The sequence below is a fragment of the Maniola hyperantus genome, chromosome 4 (assembly GCF_902806685.2).
Source record: "Maniola hyperantus chromosome 4, iAphHyp1.2, whole genome shotgun sequence".
Lineage (NCBI taxonomy): Eukaryota > Metazoa > Arthropoda > Insecta > Lepidoptera > Nymphalidae > Maniola > Maniola hyperantus.
The window spans coordinates 8,223,483-8,243,606 of record NC_048539.1 but is presented as its reverse complement, the minus strand read 5'-3'; the positions used below and the strand labels follow the sequence as shown (position 1 = coordinate 8,243,606).

The 20,124-nt window shown below is 36.3% G+C and overlaps 2 protein-coding genes across 3 annotated transcripts in view; one reads left to right on the top strand and one right to left on the bottom strand.

Annotated features, from left to right (window-relative positions):
• The window catches only part of LOC117996789 (uncharacterized), a 155,759-nt gene extending 136,633 nt beyond the window's left edge, over positions 1–19,126 (bottom strand). For both annotated transcript variants that reach the window (XM_069498306.1, XM_034984926.2), the window contains exons 1-3: positions 19,020–19,126; positions 4,165–4,416; positions 2,605–2,827 (exon numbers count right to left, since the gene is read on the bottom strand). In XM_069498306.1, the coding sequence (XP_069354407.1) occupies positions 2,605–2,827; positions 4,165–4,389 (448 nt within the window). In that variant the 5' untranslated portion in view covers positions 4,390–4,416; positions 19,020–19,126. The remainder of the gene's footprint in view (positions 1–2,604; positions 2,828–4,164; positions 4,417–19,019) is intronic.
• Positions 8,174–20,124, top strand: part of LOC117997051 (EF-hand domain-containing protein 1-like) — a 55,436-nt gene continuing 43,485 nt past the window's right edge. The window contains exons 1-3 of the mRNA XM_034985227.2: positions 8,174–8,373; positions 9,201–9,417; positions 10,269–10,424. Of these exons, the coding sequence (XP_034841118.1) occupies positions 8,186–8,373; positions 9,201–9,417; positions 10,269–10,424 (561 nt within the window). The 5' untranslated portion in view covers positions 8,174–8,185. The remainder of the gene's footprint in view (positions 8,374–9,200; positions 9,418–10,268; positions 10,425–20,124) is intronic.

Sequence of the window (20,124 nt, the reverse complement as noted above, 5' to 3'; positions counted from 1 at the left end):
GAATTTTAGCACGAATGAATTCACTGGCAAGCACCACATTCAATTAGAGCGCACGAGCTGCGTGATGAATGAATGATGAAATTAATAACAAATTCCACGCGACCTCCAATTCCAATATCAACCCGCAAAATCTCGTGAGCAAACTGCGAACACAAACCCAATTCGGTCCACATAAATCTTAGACCAATTCGTTTAAAGAATTACTGTGGAGTCGGCGGTTTGGGGATTTAGAATATTTCACCGCGTTGCGTAGCGAAGAATAACTTTTAAATGACCTTTGTGGTGTGTTGGTACAAACAGCCGCCTTGCTTACAAAAATTCTGGGTTCTATGGATGATATTTCAATTTATTGCTGATGTTACAGGAAATAGTTCATAACATATTACTTTGCAGAGTATAGATTATGTACCTATACCTACCTATAAGCTTAACCATAACATATATTAACAAAGCACAACAACAATTCGCTAACAGCACAGATCACGACAGTTAAGAAACTTCTAACAAAACGTCCAGGCTTCGACGTCACTGGGAGGCGTCAAATATTACTACATTGGACACAGGTAGCCCTATTTTTCTTTGATTTTATGTCACCATAACCTAATATTTGACATATCGTCGATTCAGGATTAAATCAAGAGTGCCCTTACTCAAGTTCACTCTGCTAACAGCCTCCGCATGTTGGCCTGCACTCACCAAAATCTTTGAGCCAACGCGAACTGGAACCTTAATATTAAGATTCAACACAAAGGGTTTTTACCGACAAAATTATTCAAGAGTTACATCGCCCTAGCTGTCTGCTCACTCCCAATATTTCATATTCATGATACAGCACGGACCTACTATAACATAAGACATTCTTTTGTATTACCAAAGATAATATATTAAATTACTTAGTAAGTAAAATTTTTATTTATGATCTTTTTTATTTTGTTTACAAGTTAGCTCTTTGCTGTAACCTGTTGGTGTCTTATGAAGATGCAACATATAAATCGGAAGCCGGCTGACCTGGAAGGGGTATGGTAATTTTATTATGGCTATTATACTACCTACTCCTAATTTTACCGTACCCGAAATCCTAAATCGATTGCCGGTAAGGTGGTAAAGTTTGTCTGTCAAAGTCTCCCACCGGACAAGAATGAATTTGGAAATTGTAAATTCGATAGATAGGGTATCTATCGAATTTATAATTTCATCAATCAAAAGACATCAAAAGACATAAGAATTGTAGAAATAAATTTTATAGACATTAATAGTCACTGAAGTAAATCTGCATAACAAACTTGTCATGATTGTTCGCTCTACGCTTCGTAGACTCGTAGCTTTTCCGCTACGACGCAGTTAACAGCTACAAATAACGTTAAATTTAACTTAGAGCAATCTAAAAATACTTATAGCTTTCAAATACAATTCAGTTACTATTGCCCCCTAACTATTACGCAATGCAATGAACTAGACAATTTTAAGAATTAAGGCTTCTTTGATCAAGTGACCATTTCGATCTTACATTTGAGCTGAGAGGTAAGCCATTGTTATGAATTATATTTTTGAAAGCATTTTTTATTATTTCAAACTGTGTGTGCTGCCAGTGCAAACATATTGTGGACTCGAAACTACTCACTAAGTATGAGTTTCATAAGAAAACTCAAAGTCAGTCACCGATGGAAGGAACTATACTTGGAGCTTCTCTACGTGATCAAATCAGTAATGAGCTATAGACATCGGTTACCCTAGATCTCCTACGGATCTGTAGGTGATCTAGGGTAGCCGATGTCTATAGCTCAACGGGCTGTGAAGCTGAAGTGGCAATAGGCAGGGCACAAAGTTTAAAAAACCAATAGACGTTGGGCTCCCTAGGTGCTACAATGGCGACCTTGTACCGGAAAGCGCAGCGTTGCAACATCCCCCGCTAGGTGGACAGACGACATCAAACGAATCACAGAAAGCCACTGGATACAGGCTGAAGACTGGCGTGTGGAAGTCTCTACAAGTGACCCATGCCCAGCTGTGGACGTTTATTGGTTGATAATGATGACGATGAAAGGTTATTTCCCAATATCTACAGTTACAAATACTGTGTTACATATTCCAACGTCGACATACTTAGTTGAAATCACTTGCGCAGCAAACCAGCCTCGAAGACTATGGTACTAGGTTATGAGTCCGACGCACCGTCAGCAAGATTCACCTCGACGTCACACGTGACTCCAATTAATTGGGGCTAATCTACATTTTAATATTAGATGTTATAGCTAAGGTATTAAAAGTAAGTAAGAGATATGAAGAGGGGCATTCTGTGTCGTCTCACCTCAACGCAGTCTCTTAGTTAAGTTAGATTAGATTAAATTTAGGTCGTCACAATGTGAAACTCTGCATCTAATCTCGGTGCAGAGTGCAGGCGTTAGGTTAGGTTAAAATATAAGGATTTTAGAATAAATTTAGTAAAATTCCATTTTCGTTTCCTTATAAAATCCTTCTGGCTGCGGCTTACGTAACTTCTGTTATATCAGCTAGTTATGTGTGGGGAAGGCCGTGCAAGAGATCTAGGTAGGTCAGTGGACGTCTGTCGGTTGATAATAATGATGATAATGAAAGGTTATTTACCAATACCACCAGTTACAAATACTGGTATATCAGCTAGTTCTGCTGCGATGATGGTGCCGGCTACTGTGGTCGCACCATCTTGCTGTCCCGCTATGACGGGCGCCAGGTCTCTTCTAGATGCTTTGATAACACCTTTGGCTTGTGCAAGATATTCCAGTTGTTCCTTCGTTAAGCCCACTGTTAGAACGCCTTTCAAAATGGCGATTGTTGCAGGAGTAGCTCCCTGAAATATAAAATTATTGTTAAAGATAAATTTTAGATGTAAATTAGATTGCATAGATTTGTTGATTATATATTATGCTGTTAATGCAGTAAGTATACAGTAAGTATATCGTTCGTTTGACATGGTTAACGAATTTTATAGACTAACTAGCTTATGCTCGCGACTTCGTCCGCGTGGACTACAAAATTTCAAATCCCTATTTCACCCCCTTAGGAGTTGAATTTTCAAAAATCCTTTCTTAGCGGATGCCTACGTCATAATAGCTATCTGCATGCCAAATTTCAGCCCGATCCGTCCAGTAGTTTGAGCTGTGCGTTGATAGATCAGTCAGTCAGTCAGTCAGTCAGTCAGTCACTCAGTCAGTCACCTTTTCCTTTTATATATATATAGATATAATAACGCACGATCATGGTAGAGTGAGTCATGGTTTCAGCATGCTCCTAGGTGTCGTTTTGCCCCATATGTGCTGAAACACTGCGCCAGTATCTATACCCGTACTACAAGATTTTACGTCTCACCAAACCATACCAAATTCGAGAGTCGAAATACTTCCGCGTTACAGTAAAATGGACCTAAACAGCCTTGAATTCAAGTCAAATATTCAATGCCTCTGATTTTAATTTCGCAATGTTTCCGCTTGGAGCGCTGGCTGTAGAAGTGTAGACAAACTTGAGCTTTAAAACAAGGCATTTAAGATCCAGTTTACTGTAACGCGGAAGTATTTCGACTCTGTAATTTGGTTTGGTTTGGTGAGACGTAAAATCTTGTACTACGGGTACTGGTCAGTGCTACTACGCGCATTGGTGTTATATACACTTGAAATTTTTTTCAAATACCTTGCCTTTCCGGTGTTTTAGACTTAATATCTTTAGATGTCGTGTAAATACCAAAAACAATATTAAAAACTATTAAATTAATCGATATTCATAAAAAATTACTGCACCTCGGCTCTAACACAGTGAAACTACTCTATTCTGCGCCTTTATTCCGTCACGATGCTGCGTAGAAATCAAATAGTGATATGAGATACATATTATATTCCTTCCAGAAATTTATTTACTTTTGTTTATTTATTTATTTATTATTATTTATTACTTTTGTTTATTTATTTATTTATTATTTTGTTTTATTTATTTATTTATTATTATTACTTTTGTAATTATTGTTAAGTACTTAAAATCATCAACTTCACATCCTTGTCATTCCTGGACCGTTCTATTACAAAACAACAAGCATGATGGTCATCAAGGGCAAGACTATATTATTATTTAAGAAAAAATTGTTCAAAGTTGTTATATTAGCTGCAGTAGGTGTGTAGATACTTTTCAAAAACATACCTGTTTTCGTACAATATCTTCAACCTCACGAGCTGTCTCCAAGTTTTTTGGATAAGGCATCCCGTGGGTTATGATGGTCGATTCTAGTGCAACTATTGGTGCTCCTTCCGCTTTTGCTTGGCGTACTTCCTCAGAATAAACTAGGGGAAGAGACGAATAGCGCCGTGTATGACGAGAAAATCCAGTCGACTGTAGTCTCCACGTAATTCTCAACAGACGCGACATCTTGATTATTATGAGCTTGACAGGTCACTGTGAAAAAGTTTTTTACAATAAAATTACAATAAATTGTTTTAAACAATAAGTAGCATAACTGTTATAATTTTAAGTAACTTCCAAGTCTTCGGGGTAGTTTATGTTTGTCCGTGTATCACCGGGACCTAAACTGATATGAAAGAGTTACTGAATATAGCTGTTTCTAAATAATAGATGATTCCTTGACGTTATCCACGTGGTTTTAGGTTTTCTTAAATCCCTGTGTGAACTCTTTAATTTTGAACATGACAAAAGATTAGATGTACTCTAATCTTGTACCAAATTTCATCAAAATCAGATTAACGGATGGGCTGTGAGAAGCTAGCAAACAGACAGACATTTGCATTTATAACATTAGTATGGATAATGGGCAGACTTTCGCATTTATAACATTAGTATGAATAATGGAAAGATCTATCAGGATACCTAGCTATAGTATATCTGGATAAGAGAATTTTTACTAAATGGAGTTGCCAACGCGACAGGTCGAGACAATCAAGGAGGTAACGCCCCGTACATCCGTATACGTACAGCCCCAGCGCTAACCCGGTGCGGGCGAGCGCGGGTTACGTGCGCGTTCCCTCGCCTCATACCCCGATTGCCATCTCGACCTGTCGCGGACTATAGATACTTTAGTTTTACTGAGAATAAACTTGGGTGAAGGCTAATTAAAACTAGTTTATGCCAATAGAAATAGAAAGTTTTTTATTCAAATATTTTTTTACAAATGCTTCCGAATCGAGAAGTGACTCGGTCTTTTCTAAGTTCTATGCTTTCGGAATAAATGTGCTTCCGAGTAAATTTACAGGCTCTGTAATATAATACATCTTCATAATTTTACACCTAAACTAATTTTAAATAAAAATAATACTTAATTAATTACTAACAAATAATTATTATGCTTCAAGTTTTTAACGGAGCCTCGATAAATTACTTATTCTACCTGAGCGAGCACCTATTATAGAAGATAACAAAAGAATTATTTGTTAAAATAATCTTGATCATTAAAGTGGGGTAGGATTTAGAAATGATTTATACCTATTATAAATTATTATTATGTGACTTAACCGAATATCGATGAATTATAGCAGCCATTAGCGTTCTACTGCTCTTTAAAACTAAGTACCTATCTCTTGCGAAAATAAAAACCGGCCAAGTGCGAATCAGACTCGCGCACTGAGGGTACCGAGGAGGGAGGGAGGGATAAATCAAAAACTACTATGCAAAAAAACTGTTTAGAATGTACAGGTAAAGCCCTTTCATAGGATACCCCATTTGGTATATTAATCTTACTTTGAAAGTTGAAAATACTAATTATATTTGTTCATGAACACATTTTAATTTTTTTTGTGATGTAACCACAAATTCACGGTTGTCGGATTTTTCCCCTTACGTGTGCTATACGTACCAAATTTTATGATTCTAGGTCAACTGGAAGTACACTATAGGTTTCTCGACAGACAAACAGACAACAAAGTGATCCTGTAAAGGTTTTTTTTGAGGTACATAACTCTAAAAATTAATGGTCTACTATAGGTCATATTTCACTAAAACTGCCGAGTTTGCTCATCAACTCGCCAGAGCGGTCGTCAGAGGCTTTGCCACTGACGACCGCCTCTTAAAAGAATAGCACTAAAAATGGAACGAGCACGAAATGATGCCTTTGTCGCAAAAAGAAACATAACAATAACGCTTCATATTTTGTGATTGTATTGTGATGAACGCTTATGAATGAACTAAGTAGCTTATGCTCGCGACTTCGTCCGCGTGGACTACACTAACTGACTGACTGATATATCAACGCACTGCTCAAACTACTGGACTGGCTCTAACGACCTAAACATCCGCTAAGAAAGGATTTTTGACAATTCAATCCCTAAAGGGGTAAAACAGGTGTTTGAAAGTGTAGTCCACGCGGACGAAGTCGCAGGCATAAGCTAGTTCAATAATATGTCAATTACATTCCAAATATGTGATAACGTTCGGTCATGAAAGCGGTCTTTAGCAATTAGTTCACAGCATATTAGGCTCTCAACCAATACAAAAGATACAACATTGTTACCTGAAAAAATTCAATGATAAAGCAATGTATAAAATTAACCTTTATTACGTTAAGTATGAAGTTTAAAGTCGCTTGCAAAAACAGGATGAACTGGTAGTGAATTGGCGGAGTTTTTTTAGCCCTGTCATCCTTTCCAGCATTTTTTTTCATTGTATTTTATCCACAACGAACTCGTTGAAGGGAAAAGAATGAAAAATTTACTGAAGGGGATAACTTGAATATCCAATTGTATTAATTTTGAAAATGTCTGTAAAATAAAAGCGGTGGTCAAAACGTCAGCCTCCATTTCGGGAGATCGCCGGTTCGATCCCGCACACGTGCATTTCTAAGCTACGAGTATGTGCGTTTTAAGCAATTAAACATCACTTGCTCTAACGGTGAAGGAAAACACCGTGAAAGTTGCACGCCTGATGCCTGAGAGTTCTCCATAATATTCTCAAAGGTGTATCGAAGTCTGCCAATCCACACTTGGTCACTGTGGTAGACTATGGCCAATCTCTTTACATTCTGAGAAGAGACCCGTGCTCAGTAGTGAGTCGGCGATGGGTTGATCATGATGATGATGATGGCTGTAAAATACGTGCTCAAGACATAGAGTTATGAGATAACCACATCACTGACTCAAGAATAAGATCTTCAACTAAAAATCATCAGCTGAAAAATTGTTAAAAAATATTTATTACTAATGAAATAGAATACTAAAAAGTAGGTAAAATTAAAATTTTCCTTTTCATGCCTTTTCTCTACTTTTTTAGCCTGACTATTGATACAGTGCTGTTGAGGTTTCAAATACACAGATATGGATATATGCTATATACATATACGCTAGATAAGGTGTGCCATACAAAATATGAAAATCTATTCGATAAATCGTTATCGATCGCGTTTGTACAGTTTTATCGTAGCATGTGGATGGAAGTCGCAGCAATCGTTCAGTTTGTTCGAGTTATGCCATTAATTTTTTCTTCACGTTGTGTCAAATGGGTTTCATGTTGACAGATGTCTTATGACTAAGTAACATTAAGCGCCGATTAGGCTCAGTTAAACTCACTATCCGCGCCAAAATGGTGACAATCAAGTCGTTTCAAAAACAGGTCGGCAATAGCAAGTCCAGCGCACTTGTATTAGTAGAAATCAGTACTTCATTCATAATTAAAAGCATTCAAAGAGACCATGAATACTTTAATAACCCTCTTTTAATCGATAACGCATCAAAGAGTCTTGGCAACCAATGGCGTTATCTCCAAGCAACCAAATTGTTTATTTTTGACAATATTTGACTAATCTGCCATACAATCAAGGCATGACGCCTTCATAGAGTCATACTAATTAATATTGTACTAAGTTTAGTGTATTTGCTTTTATTTTATATAGCAAAATATTATTTTTTAACTCTATTTTTGGTAAGTCATTAATTATGTATCACTTTACCTTTAGTAGGTACTTAATATCAATGTACCTATATTTAACGATCGTTTTCTTTCCCCATTCATTTATATATTTTTCTTACAGTAATAGAATATATTGCATACATTTTGAGAAAGGTGTTGCTCTACGTGTCAACTCTTTTGTCAAAAAACGATTTTAGTCCTTAATTTAAGGGTTAACTGGGGTTAACGCACTGGGTAATTGGGGTAAACGCATCGAAACTTCGAAATGGGTAAACGGTTGAAGTTTCAGCTCAGGACTTTATCAGCTTTGAACATGGCGTGGGGTTTACCGAAACTGCCAGGGTTGACGTTCGCAGACCCAACGAAGACCCAGCAACACATGCGAGGCTCACTGAAGTACTACCAAGGATATCGATTTCCGGACACCACGGTTAGAGCTCCAGGGGGTACCGCTACAGATGTGGATAGCAACGCGTTTGCTTTACCCGAAGATACTTTAATGTAAGTCTTTTTATATATTTTCTCGTTAGCTGAAGTAGTTTATGGGACAAGAATAGGTACTCTCATAATACGTAGCCGAGTTTATTAAAATTGATTTTATTATTGATATTATCTTCAAAATTTATTAGGTACCTAATGTCTCCGTTTTGAAAGATTAAAAGCAAAATTGGTCACAGCTATGCTGCGATGCCACCGAGGTCGTGACCTATTATAGATCCCAAAGTAATCGGGCTAAGCCGATAACTCACTACCGACGTGAATAATGACGGTTCCAATATGAATGTAGCCCATGAAACTAATACTATAAAGTATCACGCAATAACTCTGTCAAACCAACTAAAGTAGCAAAGCCAAGTTCGAGATAAAGTAGGTTTAATCTAATATTATTTTTATACCTATCGCTTATATACCCAATGATTTTGGGTTTTGCACATGCACAGTGCGGCAGCGCCGGTGCATTTAAGCGCTGAATAAGTCTTACTTGTATTTTACAGTGATTAAGTTAAGTACCTACATAGTGGTTAAATGTTTACGAACACTAAAACGTTTTCAAATACTTAATTAATAATATGAGACTGTTTTCAACGCTTGCTATACAGAGAAAATATATAGGTATATCCATCCATACCTAATATTATAAATACGAAAGTGTGTCTGTCTGTATATCTGTCGGTATCTGTCAGTCTGCTAGCCTTTCACGGTCCATCCGTTCAACCGATTGTAACGAAATTTGGTATAGAGATGAACAATGATGAGTGATGACAAATGAAAACATCAATTTAATCGTGGTATGTACCCGTTATCTACATTAAAGTAATATTTTCTAGCTACGACCCTTCACTAACCTACGGCAGAGTGAAACAGCCAGCGTTGCCAGCTGTGATACCACATTGGGTGCATTACGACAAACGATGCTTGAATTTTACGGCTTTCTTCAAACAGCCGGTCTATGATAACCCTGACGAAAACTATAGAGTCCGAATTGTTAACCTGGTGTACTTCCTCGAGGACGATACCCTCACAGTGATGGAGCCACGAGTTAAGGTAGTGTACATCCGAATTCCGATATTTTGTACAGTATTAAGTATATTTATTATATTAGATTATAATTGTATAAAATATCATAATTTCTCCATCAGAGAAAACATTGTCTTAACTCTGGGCACTAGTATTGAGAATTTCTTAACAGAAACCCCAATACCTATTTTTGCCCTGCTTGTATATATCTATATACAAGCAGGGCAATATCTATGTATCCATAGAACCAAATACTGTGAAATGTAACGGTACCGACTATCGCACATGTTTTATTCACATCAGACTTCACTGCAGATAAACAAGCCAATGTAGCTACGAGGAAATATTACGTCCCTGTTTATTTACTAATGCACGAGAGTTTCCTTTTGGGCTTTCAGGGAATCACTGCGTGTTCACGGCAAAGGATAATGCAGCTTATTGGTTCTGACGGGGAACAGATTGGCTTATGTTATTGCTGCTTACGTTGAGTATACTGCATTGTAGTGAAATGCGTCGAGAAGTACATTGTGATGTACTCAACCTGCAGCTTGATTATGTACCTACTTTAGGCAAGATTTATTTTATGCTGAGCATGGGCAGGATTGTGTCGCAGCTGGGCAATGGTCAATACATATTTTGCAGTCGGTCTCATTTTATTACATCACTACCTGATGCCCGCAAGTTCGTGCGTGTGCGTTCACACGTCCAAAAATCACGTCAATCCGTTGATCCGTTGCGACGTGATTGAAGGACAAACAAACACACTTTTGCATTTATAATAAGGGTACTCGTACTTAGGTACTGATTCATATAAATATACGACCAGCTATACTTAATTAAAATAAAACGTACAAATCACTTTAACGAATGTCTCACAGAATTCGGGATTATGGCAAGGAAAAATCGTGAAGCGAGGCAAGATACCCAAGAATGATCTCGGAGAATATTGGCACTGGAAAGATCTGGACATCGGGAAGGACTTCTGTATCTACGGCAAAGTGTTTCACACGGTCTCTTGCGACCTGTTCACCAAGGTAATTTTTTTTTATTACCTAATAGCGAGCAAACGAGTAGGCGGGTCACCTGATGTTAAGTGATTACCGTCGCCCATGAACGTTTGCAGCACCAGAAGAACTGCCAATGCATTGCCGACTTTTCAGGAATTTGTTGATCCGCCGCTTCAGTTAAATTACCTACTCCTTATCTATTAATGAGACTATGTATGTATCTAGACAACATATTAATTTTATTTTATTGCAGGATAGGTAGGACAATCATCACCTCTCATAATATTATAAATGCGCGCGAAAGTGTTTGTTTGTTGACATATTGGTTGTTGGTAGTTCCTTCAATCACGTCACAACGGGGCGATGAATCGACGTGTTTTTGTCATGGTTATAAAATGAAGACCTGGAAAGTGACATAAGCTGATATTTATATCGGAAAATTAAAGAGTTTCTACGGGATTTTAATAAACTAAATCCACGCGAACGAATACGCGGGCATCGCCAGCAAGGTTGGAACGCACCTGCCTAAAAGATGCTTGCAGATTTACTCTTGCCTTGAAGTTAGGTTATACGTGACAAGTAACATGTACACCGGAAGGGCCGGAAGGCCACACCTTAGCGATTCGCGTAAAAGTTGAGCAAAAACGTTTCGTGCGAGTAAATTAATTGATGTCGACCACATGAGGATGCCACCGTGCACGGTTTTTCGCTGTGGTAGAATGATGGAGGAGGAACAAGGTTAATAAATTATAATAATTGAGGGATGTGTGACATATTTGGAACAGGGGATATCAACCTCTTACTGCGCGTAACATTGATGTAGGAAGCCCTACGCACGAAAGCATCATTAACCTAAGTCTGTAGATGGATGGGTGATTGACTTTAGAGGTCCGAATTTAGCTATTTCGTTTCCTTCCATAGTCCGCGGAAAGCAGGTTAAACCGCTGGTCCCCGTTATCTCACTAGCTTCTGATAATAATCGTTAAACCCAAGAGTTGAAATTTCGCACGCTTAGTAAATTACCCTGGCAGCCTCTACCGCATCATTATATCAAGAAAATCCCTACTATTACGGAATAAATGGGTACGGATTACGACCATCGGCAGTGAACAGACGTCACACAGAGATTACATACACCTCTATTAGTTCGAGATTGCTAACGTTATCTACTCGTTATAATGTATTTTTGCGATAGAAAAAGCTTTTCATTATTTTACGAATTGTGCTTGACCACAATATAATGTACTTAATCAAATTTTGTGTCATGATGTAGAGTTTTTAAGGACACAATGAGTAAAACACTGTTGTAATTTGGGTAACAACAGTGCCCATACCTATTATAAATGCGAAAGTGTGTTTGTTTGTTGGTTTGTCCTTCAATCACGTCGCACGTCGACGTGATTTTTTGCATGGGTATAGATAAAGATCTGGAGAGTGACATAGGTTACTTTTTATCCCGGAAAATCAAAGAGTTCCCACGGGATTTTTAAAATTATTAAAACCGGCCAAGTGCAAATCAGACTCGCGCACTGAGGGTTCCGTAGTACAATCGTATTTTATCGACATTTTGCAATGATAAATCAAAAACTACTTACTAGATTTCGTTCAAACCAATTTCCGGCGGAAGTTTGCATGGTAATACGTACATCATATATTTTTTTTAGTTTTATCATTCTCTTATTTTAGAAATTACAGGGGGGGGGACACATATTTTACCACTTTGGAAGTGTCTCTCGCGCAAACTATTCAGTTTAGAAAAAAATGATATTAGAAACCTCAATATCATTGAGTTCCAGTTTATTGTTTTTATGTATATGTTTTTTTTTCTATTTTTGTGTAAAAGTCTTAATGCGGTGCACAGAATACATCTACTTACCAAGTTACAACAGTGAAAAAAATGGTTGTGACATACACACTGACAGACAGACATAACAAATCTATAAGGGTTCCGTTTTTTGTCATTCGGCTACGGAACCCTAAAAAGTGTTTATAATTTATACGCTTACTATTTTCGATTCCTGATGTTAAACAAAGCTTATTATTTATGACGGACAGTCATAAATTAGCAGCTTATAAAAAAGTTACTGATTTATATTTTTAATCGGTCCGTACCAGGCTGGATCAGCTAGTTTTAATATTACAAATTGGGCACTGGGCATACCGCCAGCTACAATATTATACCTACATAATGTAAAACTTTTTGCGCACATACTACGTCAAAAACCTGCAACATTACTGAAAATTACTGCGTGTAAAAATTAGTTTGGCCCACTTATAGCTAATACTCTGGGTTAATGTTTAGGATATTTTTTATCCCGAAAAACAATAGGGTTTTTTCAGGGTGGACACTGAATTTTTTTAATTGATCCCATACCTAATTTCGTTAAATCATTCTTTTTATTTACAAAAGTTTTACTGTCAGATGGCAAGTAGAAGTAAAGATCTGATAAATACTTTTTGAGATGGAGGACGGAACTCCTCAACGAGTATGTATAACAGAAAATCCATCGCGATCAATATTTAAAAACTTAATACTTAAAAGAAAGTTTTTAACCATATTTTACTGAAACGAAAAATATGTACAAAGATGTTCTTTGTAGGGAGCATATTTTCTTTAATATTAGTATGAAAGGGTTATTAAAGATAGATATTTATGTACTTAAATTAAATCTAAATCTAATCTTAAATCTAAATATTCAAATGAATACGACATACTCATAAGTACTGAAGATCATATTCAAAAATTATGTGACGGTATTGCATATCCCGTTTTTATTTTTGGTCTAGACAGATAAACTTATATTGCAGATATAGTAGTCTTTTACTGTTACGAATACTCGCAATTTGTAGGTAATAGGTATACCTATTCAGTTATTTAAGGGGAATCGTCACAGTTAAATCGTTCAATAATATATGAAATATATTGCAATCTTTCGAATAACAATAATTTATTATGTTTCAAAAGTGAATTCATAACACGCAAAAGATTGGATTCCGTAGCCATGTTAAATCCTAAAGCTTTTTGCGATTCCTACAGGGTAATTTTATTTCCTTTCGAAAAACTATCTTAGAAACCTTACAATTAATAATATTTTTTTTAATATTTCGTTCAGTGTGCTTAACATGAGATTTTAAATCAAATTCGAGCGTAGAAACACCTTAAAGTAAAATGGACCTTAATTTTTTAGTTCAAAGGTCAAGTTTGTCCATGTCTACAGCCAGCGCTCTAAGTGGAAATCTTGTGAAATTAAATAAGTGGTACTGAATTTTTGACTTTAAATCAAGAACACTTTTTCTGGTTCACTGGTTCACTTTACTCTGACGATTGTGTTTTGACGCTCAAATTCTATAACGTTGCGAGATGTAAGATCTCATACTAAGCACACTGGTATTGTCACGCAGTGGCATCACACGTTTTGTTCTTTCAGTCTGGAAGAACAAATATTTTTTGATAAGAGAAGAAAAAGAATGGGAGAAACCTGAGGGTGAAACATATAAATAAAACAGTGTGACAGCAATCTATGTAGGTGCATAAGACCTTTGAATAGGTTCAGAGTCAGACTAAGGTTACCTACTTATTTATTGAAAAATAGGAAGTTGTTGTTGTAATTATGTATGATTTAAAATAATACAAAATTAATATGCTTGTTATAAAATGCTTGTTATAAAACATGGTAAGTACGTGAGAATTCACTTAAACAGGTTATTAATTTAAAGATCTTTAAAGAATTCAAGTGCATCTGCGTAAAGTAGCAATTTGCAAATCTTTGAATAATTCAGTCGTGTTAGCTAAGATAGAATAATAATGTAACACGGTTCAGTACTCCACGCTTTTTGTCGTAATAAGGTAAATTAAAAATTATACTTAGCGTTAAATTCTTCTTAGTTTTTTTTTACTGATATTTTAGGAAATTTTATGGGTTACCTTTATGCCAGTTACTAACTAAATTAAAATTAAGTACCTACTTAAGTATTATTAAATCTAAAACTTCAATAATTAATTTGAGAGAACCACTTATACAAGTTCATACACTTTCACTGTCGAAATTAAAAACTGATGGGTCTAAGATACAAAAAGACATTACTTATACCTACTATTAAACTCATAAAATATCCCTTCCGTTGTCTGGTAAAAAGATATTTTGCAAAAGTTACTTCACTTTGCGTAGCCCATTCAGTGTGATACACTGACTAGATTACGGCCTTTTGTCGCTTTTTGCTTTTCACATAGAATCATTTGAGAAGGGTTGTATTATCTTGGTTCATCGAGTCGAATTCTAAACAACGACACACTTTTTATTTAAATACAAAATATTTAAGTTATCTATTTATACGACTGCCCAAAAAGAGGAGTGTAATGTTTGCAGGATTCATGTACCTATGTGAGTTTTTTTGCTCCACCATTAATTCTTAATGCCTGAACTGTTTTAGGAGTAGGTATCGTTAAAATCCCTAACATCATCTCGAGTGACACAAGCTTTGATTAATTTTTTTGGAAAAATTTAATATGGTGACGGTATGGCGCCATTTTTAAATGTGATTTTTTTATTTTTTGGTTGGTATTTAATTTTTTTTTGTTTTTTTTTATAAATAGCTGTAGGTAGACCTACCGTTCATTTCAGCGTTGGACGATTTATCTACATTATGTGCCTAAGCTGAAATTATATGCAAGCACAGCACTACACAATAATTATAATATACCTAGCTATGGAATTCCCTAGGCACATTATACCTACTGTTTTTGTAATATTTTCTGTTAATTAGAAATCGTCTTCATTTTTCAGTAAGTATTTGAAATATAATTTGAATAATATTAGTAGGTATTTAATGTGAATCTTAAAAACTGAAAACTTATAATACCTAAAATTTTGTCTCTAACTTGAGAAAAGGGTCCTCTTACGAGCGTCACACTACTCTTTTGTTACAAAATGACATTATTTTGTGATATAATAATTTATATTGTTACTTATTTTGAGTTTACATTTTATCTGTATAAAGGCCAGTTCAGACATGCGCAAAACGTGCGGCTGCAGACCACGCGATTTGCCTGTGGAATGTGGATATGTAGAGAGAGGTGACGTCACCACATACATCTTATTTCTCGTCTCAAAAAAAATCCTGACGGTATACCTACGTAGACTTTACTCCAACAGAATTATGTAGGAGTTGACATAATGCTGTAATACGTGGGACCAAAACTTGTGCGCTAAGTTTCGGCTCAGTAGAACTTAGAAGTAATTCATATAGTAATATCTGTCGCAAAAAACTAATGAACACATATTGGCCTATCAACCAATAAACAAGTTGGCCGGTAAGTATATCCAATAAAAACCACTTGCACATGAAATTAAAGCTTATATACACACGCTTTAATTTTTATTATGAGCAGAACGCTGGAAACCACCGGAGAAAAGAGATATCACCCCTGAAAATACCACAAAAACATGCAGTTTTTACTAGTATTTTATTGTAATTATAAGTAGTTCAGCTATAAACCACTTACATTACTGTAACTTAATCACTCTAGTACGTATGTGTACGTATGAATCTTTTTGTTCGTACGCTCATTAAGTACCTGAGAAGAACAATGTTGCAACTTGCATTGCATGCAATCAAGCTTGGTCTTTCCGCGCTCCACACTGTAAAGGTTCTGCTTTGGTATCACTCTAAGGTGAATAACCCAAGTGATAAGCTGACCAAAAATGCACCACAGCATGAATTTCTCCTTTGTTGATTGAATTTTCACAACAAAATCGTCACAAAAACATTTTATGTCCTTGACTGTAAATACCCGGTGGTTTCATGAGATAAACTATTGCGTTACAGTAACTGTAGGTTATATATAAGCAACAAACTAACATACATTAGAACTCTATTGGTTACAAAAATGCCCATGCTCCTTTACAATGAAATAAACAAAGTAAAACAGTTTTATAACTGTTTAAAACCCGCGCGGTTTGACTATGTGCAGATTTTAATGTGTCTGAAATAGCGACAAGCGTTAGCCTGCACTGCGATATTTCACCGCCCGAATTTTGCTCGCAGATTTCTGTAACATACGAAAAATGTATGAGGCTGCACAGGCTTAATAGAATACGCGCGAACGGCTTCATAAAATTTCCATAATATTATATTCCACAGAATTCTGCGGGAAAATCGCACGGTTGAACTTTCATAGTCTGGTCTTACCTTTAGTCTCACTCACCGCCCACGCACGGATGTAACCCATTGAACCGGATTGCTTATGAACTTCCATAGCCCTTGCCTCCGTCACACTGGAGAGAGGTTTGAAAAGGGTTGCTTCTCGAGTATATTATCGAGTACCTACCTAAATTGGGAGACATTTTTCATTTCTCATATAACTTTTGACAATCATCCACTCAGGCTAGCGCTAGGTTCATGTTAACTTATCATAAATGCGAAAGAGTGTCTGTCTATCTGTCTGTCTGCTAGCTTTTCAAGTTCCATCGTTTAATCGATTTTGACGTTTTGTACAGAAATAGCTTGCATCCCGGGGACTACTTTTTATCTCGGAAAATTAAAGAGATTTTTAAAACCTAAATCCACGCGGGCCAAGCCTTTCTTCTTTAACACGAAAAGAGAAAACAACCCCTCGAGTGGTACTTTGTTAAATTAAAATCATTATGAGGTTCTTAGACAATTTTTGTAAAAAAAAACCGTTTCAGAAATAATGACAGCCAAAGTTTTTAGCAATTAAACATGGCTACGGAAAAACGCGCGATTATAACCTTATGCCGTTTTATTTCTGACACGCACTTGAGCGTTTTTAGGGTTCCGTACCTGACAAGGAAAAAAGGAACCCTTACAGAATCACTTCGTTGTCTGTCTGTCTGTCTGTCTAACCGTCAGTGTAGTGTGTGTCAAGAAAACCTAAGGGTACTCCCGTTGACCTAGAATCATAAAAATTGGCAGGGAGGTTGGTCTTATAGCACAAGTAAAGGAATAAATCTGAAAACCGTGGATTTGTACTTACATCACACATAAAAATTAAAATGTTTTAATGAACAAAATATATTTAATACTAGCTGACCCGCCCCGGCTTCGCTCGGGTGGAGTATTTCGTACTGGGAGTGTCATCGTGAAGCCGTTGCTTGATACCTAAAATATCAATTCACTATCAGAAATTCTTAAATCCCCACGATTTAGGACTTTAGTACTTTGCAGTTTGCAGCATCAGGATTGAGGAGTTAGGATCCGAAGTTCAATGATGTAGCCTATGCTTGGTATCTAAATTAATTTTGCATCATTCGCAGTTACTGAAACATTATAGTTTAGGAGTGCTGTACCCTACATCATCAGGGTTGAGGAGTTGGGACTTGAAGTCTGAGAATAAAGTCGTTGCTTGGTACCTACAATATGAATTCACTATGAACACTTCCTGAATCTTGATAACTCAGGCGGGCAGTAACCCTGCAGCATCAGGATTAAGGAGTTGAATCTAGATTTTTTTATGTGACCACCACGAAAACTTTTTTTGTTGATTTAAAAAAAAATGCAAATCGGTCCAGAAACCTCGAAAAAATCGATGTAGAAAAAAGAACCACCTCCTTTTTGACAGTCGGTTAAAATTCGATGACCTTGAAATATTTACGGAACAATCTTTAAAATATCCCCTTTCTAACAAAAAAAGAATGAATGAAATCGGACTACGCGTTAATGAATTACAACTCAGTATACATTTTAAATTTCATCCCCTCTCCTACGGGAACCATGCTGAATTTCGGGATAAAAAGTATCCTATATTCTTCCTCATAGTATGACCTCAAATCGTACCAAGTTTCATTGGAATCCATTCAGTAGTTTCAGCGTGATGAGCGGCCGTGATACAGACAGACAGACAGACAGGCAGACAGACAGACAGACAGACAGACAGATAGACAGACAGACAGACAGACAAAAATGAAAAAAATTACAGTTTTGGGTTCAGTATCGATTATAGAGTGCCCTCGTAAAAAAAATTTCAAAATATCTTCAATGTACAGAATTTGACCTGTTACAGTTTTATTATAAGTATTGAATTGATTGATTGATTTTCAAATTTCAAAATAAGATACTACAGTACGACAGCAAGACAACTAAGTAAGGTATCATATTATGAAACTTTCATGTCAACAGTACGGTTCACCTTTAAAATAAGGACTAAAATCGTACTTTTGACATGAAATTTGACACAAAAAGTTAAAATGGCGCGTGAGGAGTTAAATTTTATACGTTAAATACCTAGGTACCACTAGTTGGTAACATGTTTCTAATTCTAACTCTGTTAACCTTGATTCCATAAGAGTCTCGGACCACACACTCGGTTGCTCACATGTGAGAGCGAGATAGATACCTCATGTGGTCTCACCAACACATCTACCTATGACGTCACATGATAACAAACCCGGTTTTATCGGTCAGATGCTTCACGATTAGCGACTTATACAGTGTAGCTATAAAGTATATTTTATTAAACTACTGAACATAACCTTACTAATACTGACTGTGCACATTACGAATTAGGTACCTACCTAGATAATTGATGATACCGTGCATTTGACCGTTTACTATTGTGATTGTTTATTATTCAGGTACGCTACATTGAGTAAATTGCTAGCTTACCTCTGCTCGTTGGTTATGTTTTGAGAACACCACGCGTTTGGCAGCCGGCCGTGAAACTGGGGAGCCCACGTCACAAAACTGGTTCGGCAATGGAATCGCTCAACTCGAACTGTACGAGTAGTTTACTGACGATAATACGTTAACGTGGACATCGGGATTTGAATTAAATTATTAAAAACTTATCCCGTTGTCCCCGTTGTCGTTTCTGTTTAACGGGGACAACAGTATTTGAATAAAATTATTGAAAATCTATCCCGTTGTCCCCGTTCTCTATTCCCCTTCAACGGGGACTGCGGTAAATGAATAAAATTGTTAAAAACTCTTTCCGTTGTTTCCGTACTCTGCCCCCTTTAACAGTATCCGAGAGTCAATTCCACAGTCTTATGGAATCTTGCTATGGGGTAAAGCAGCAGATATTGGAAAAAAATTCGTATTACAAAAAAGGGCAATACGTGCAATTTATAATTTAAAACCGCGCGATTCCCTAGGAGAGAAATTTAAGGAAATAGATATTCTTATAGTAGCTTCTCAATATATTTACAATAATATAATTTTTGTTAGACATAACATTCTCCGTTACAAAAAAAACGGTGATTTCCACGACAGACAAGCTAGGAACCGTAATAAACTTGCAACTCCTACGCTTATCTAAGATTTTTTTACGAAAACATAGAGGTTTTTTTACAGAGGTAAAATTGGAGTTAAAAGGTTATATGAAAGTCCTATGTTTTTGAAGTTACAGGTATGAAAATCGCCAATAGGCTTGAGTTATTTTGGAAAATCCCCTCTTAAGGTTTGTAGAATAGGGGATGAAATTTTGTAAGCGAATATTCTTTTTAAGGGGTAAGTTTTTGTATCAAATGTAATGTAATAAGTGCTTCTATAAACAATGTAAATTGTTTATAGAAGCACTATTATTATGTATTAAGAAATAGACGGAATGACACACTTTTTAAACCTTCGTGGTTTTTTGCTGTGTCTAAATTAGATTTGTTAAACATTCTTTATGTTGGTAATTTAAAAAAAAAAATCTGATAAAGAAATATTTTGCGAAAATACACTCCTAAGGGGGTGAAATGGGGGTTGAAAGGTTACATGAAAAACC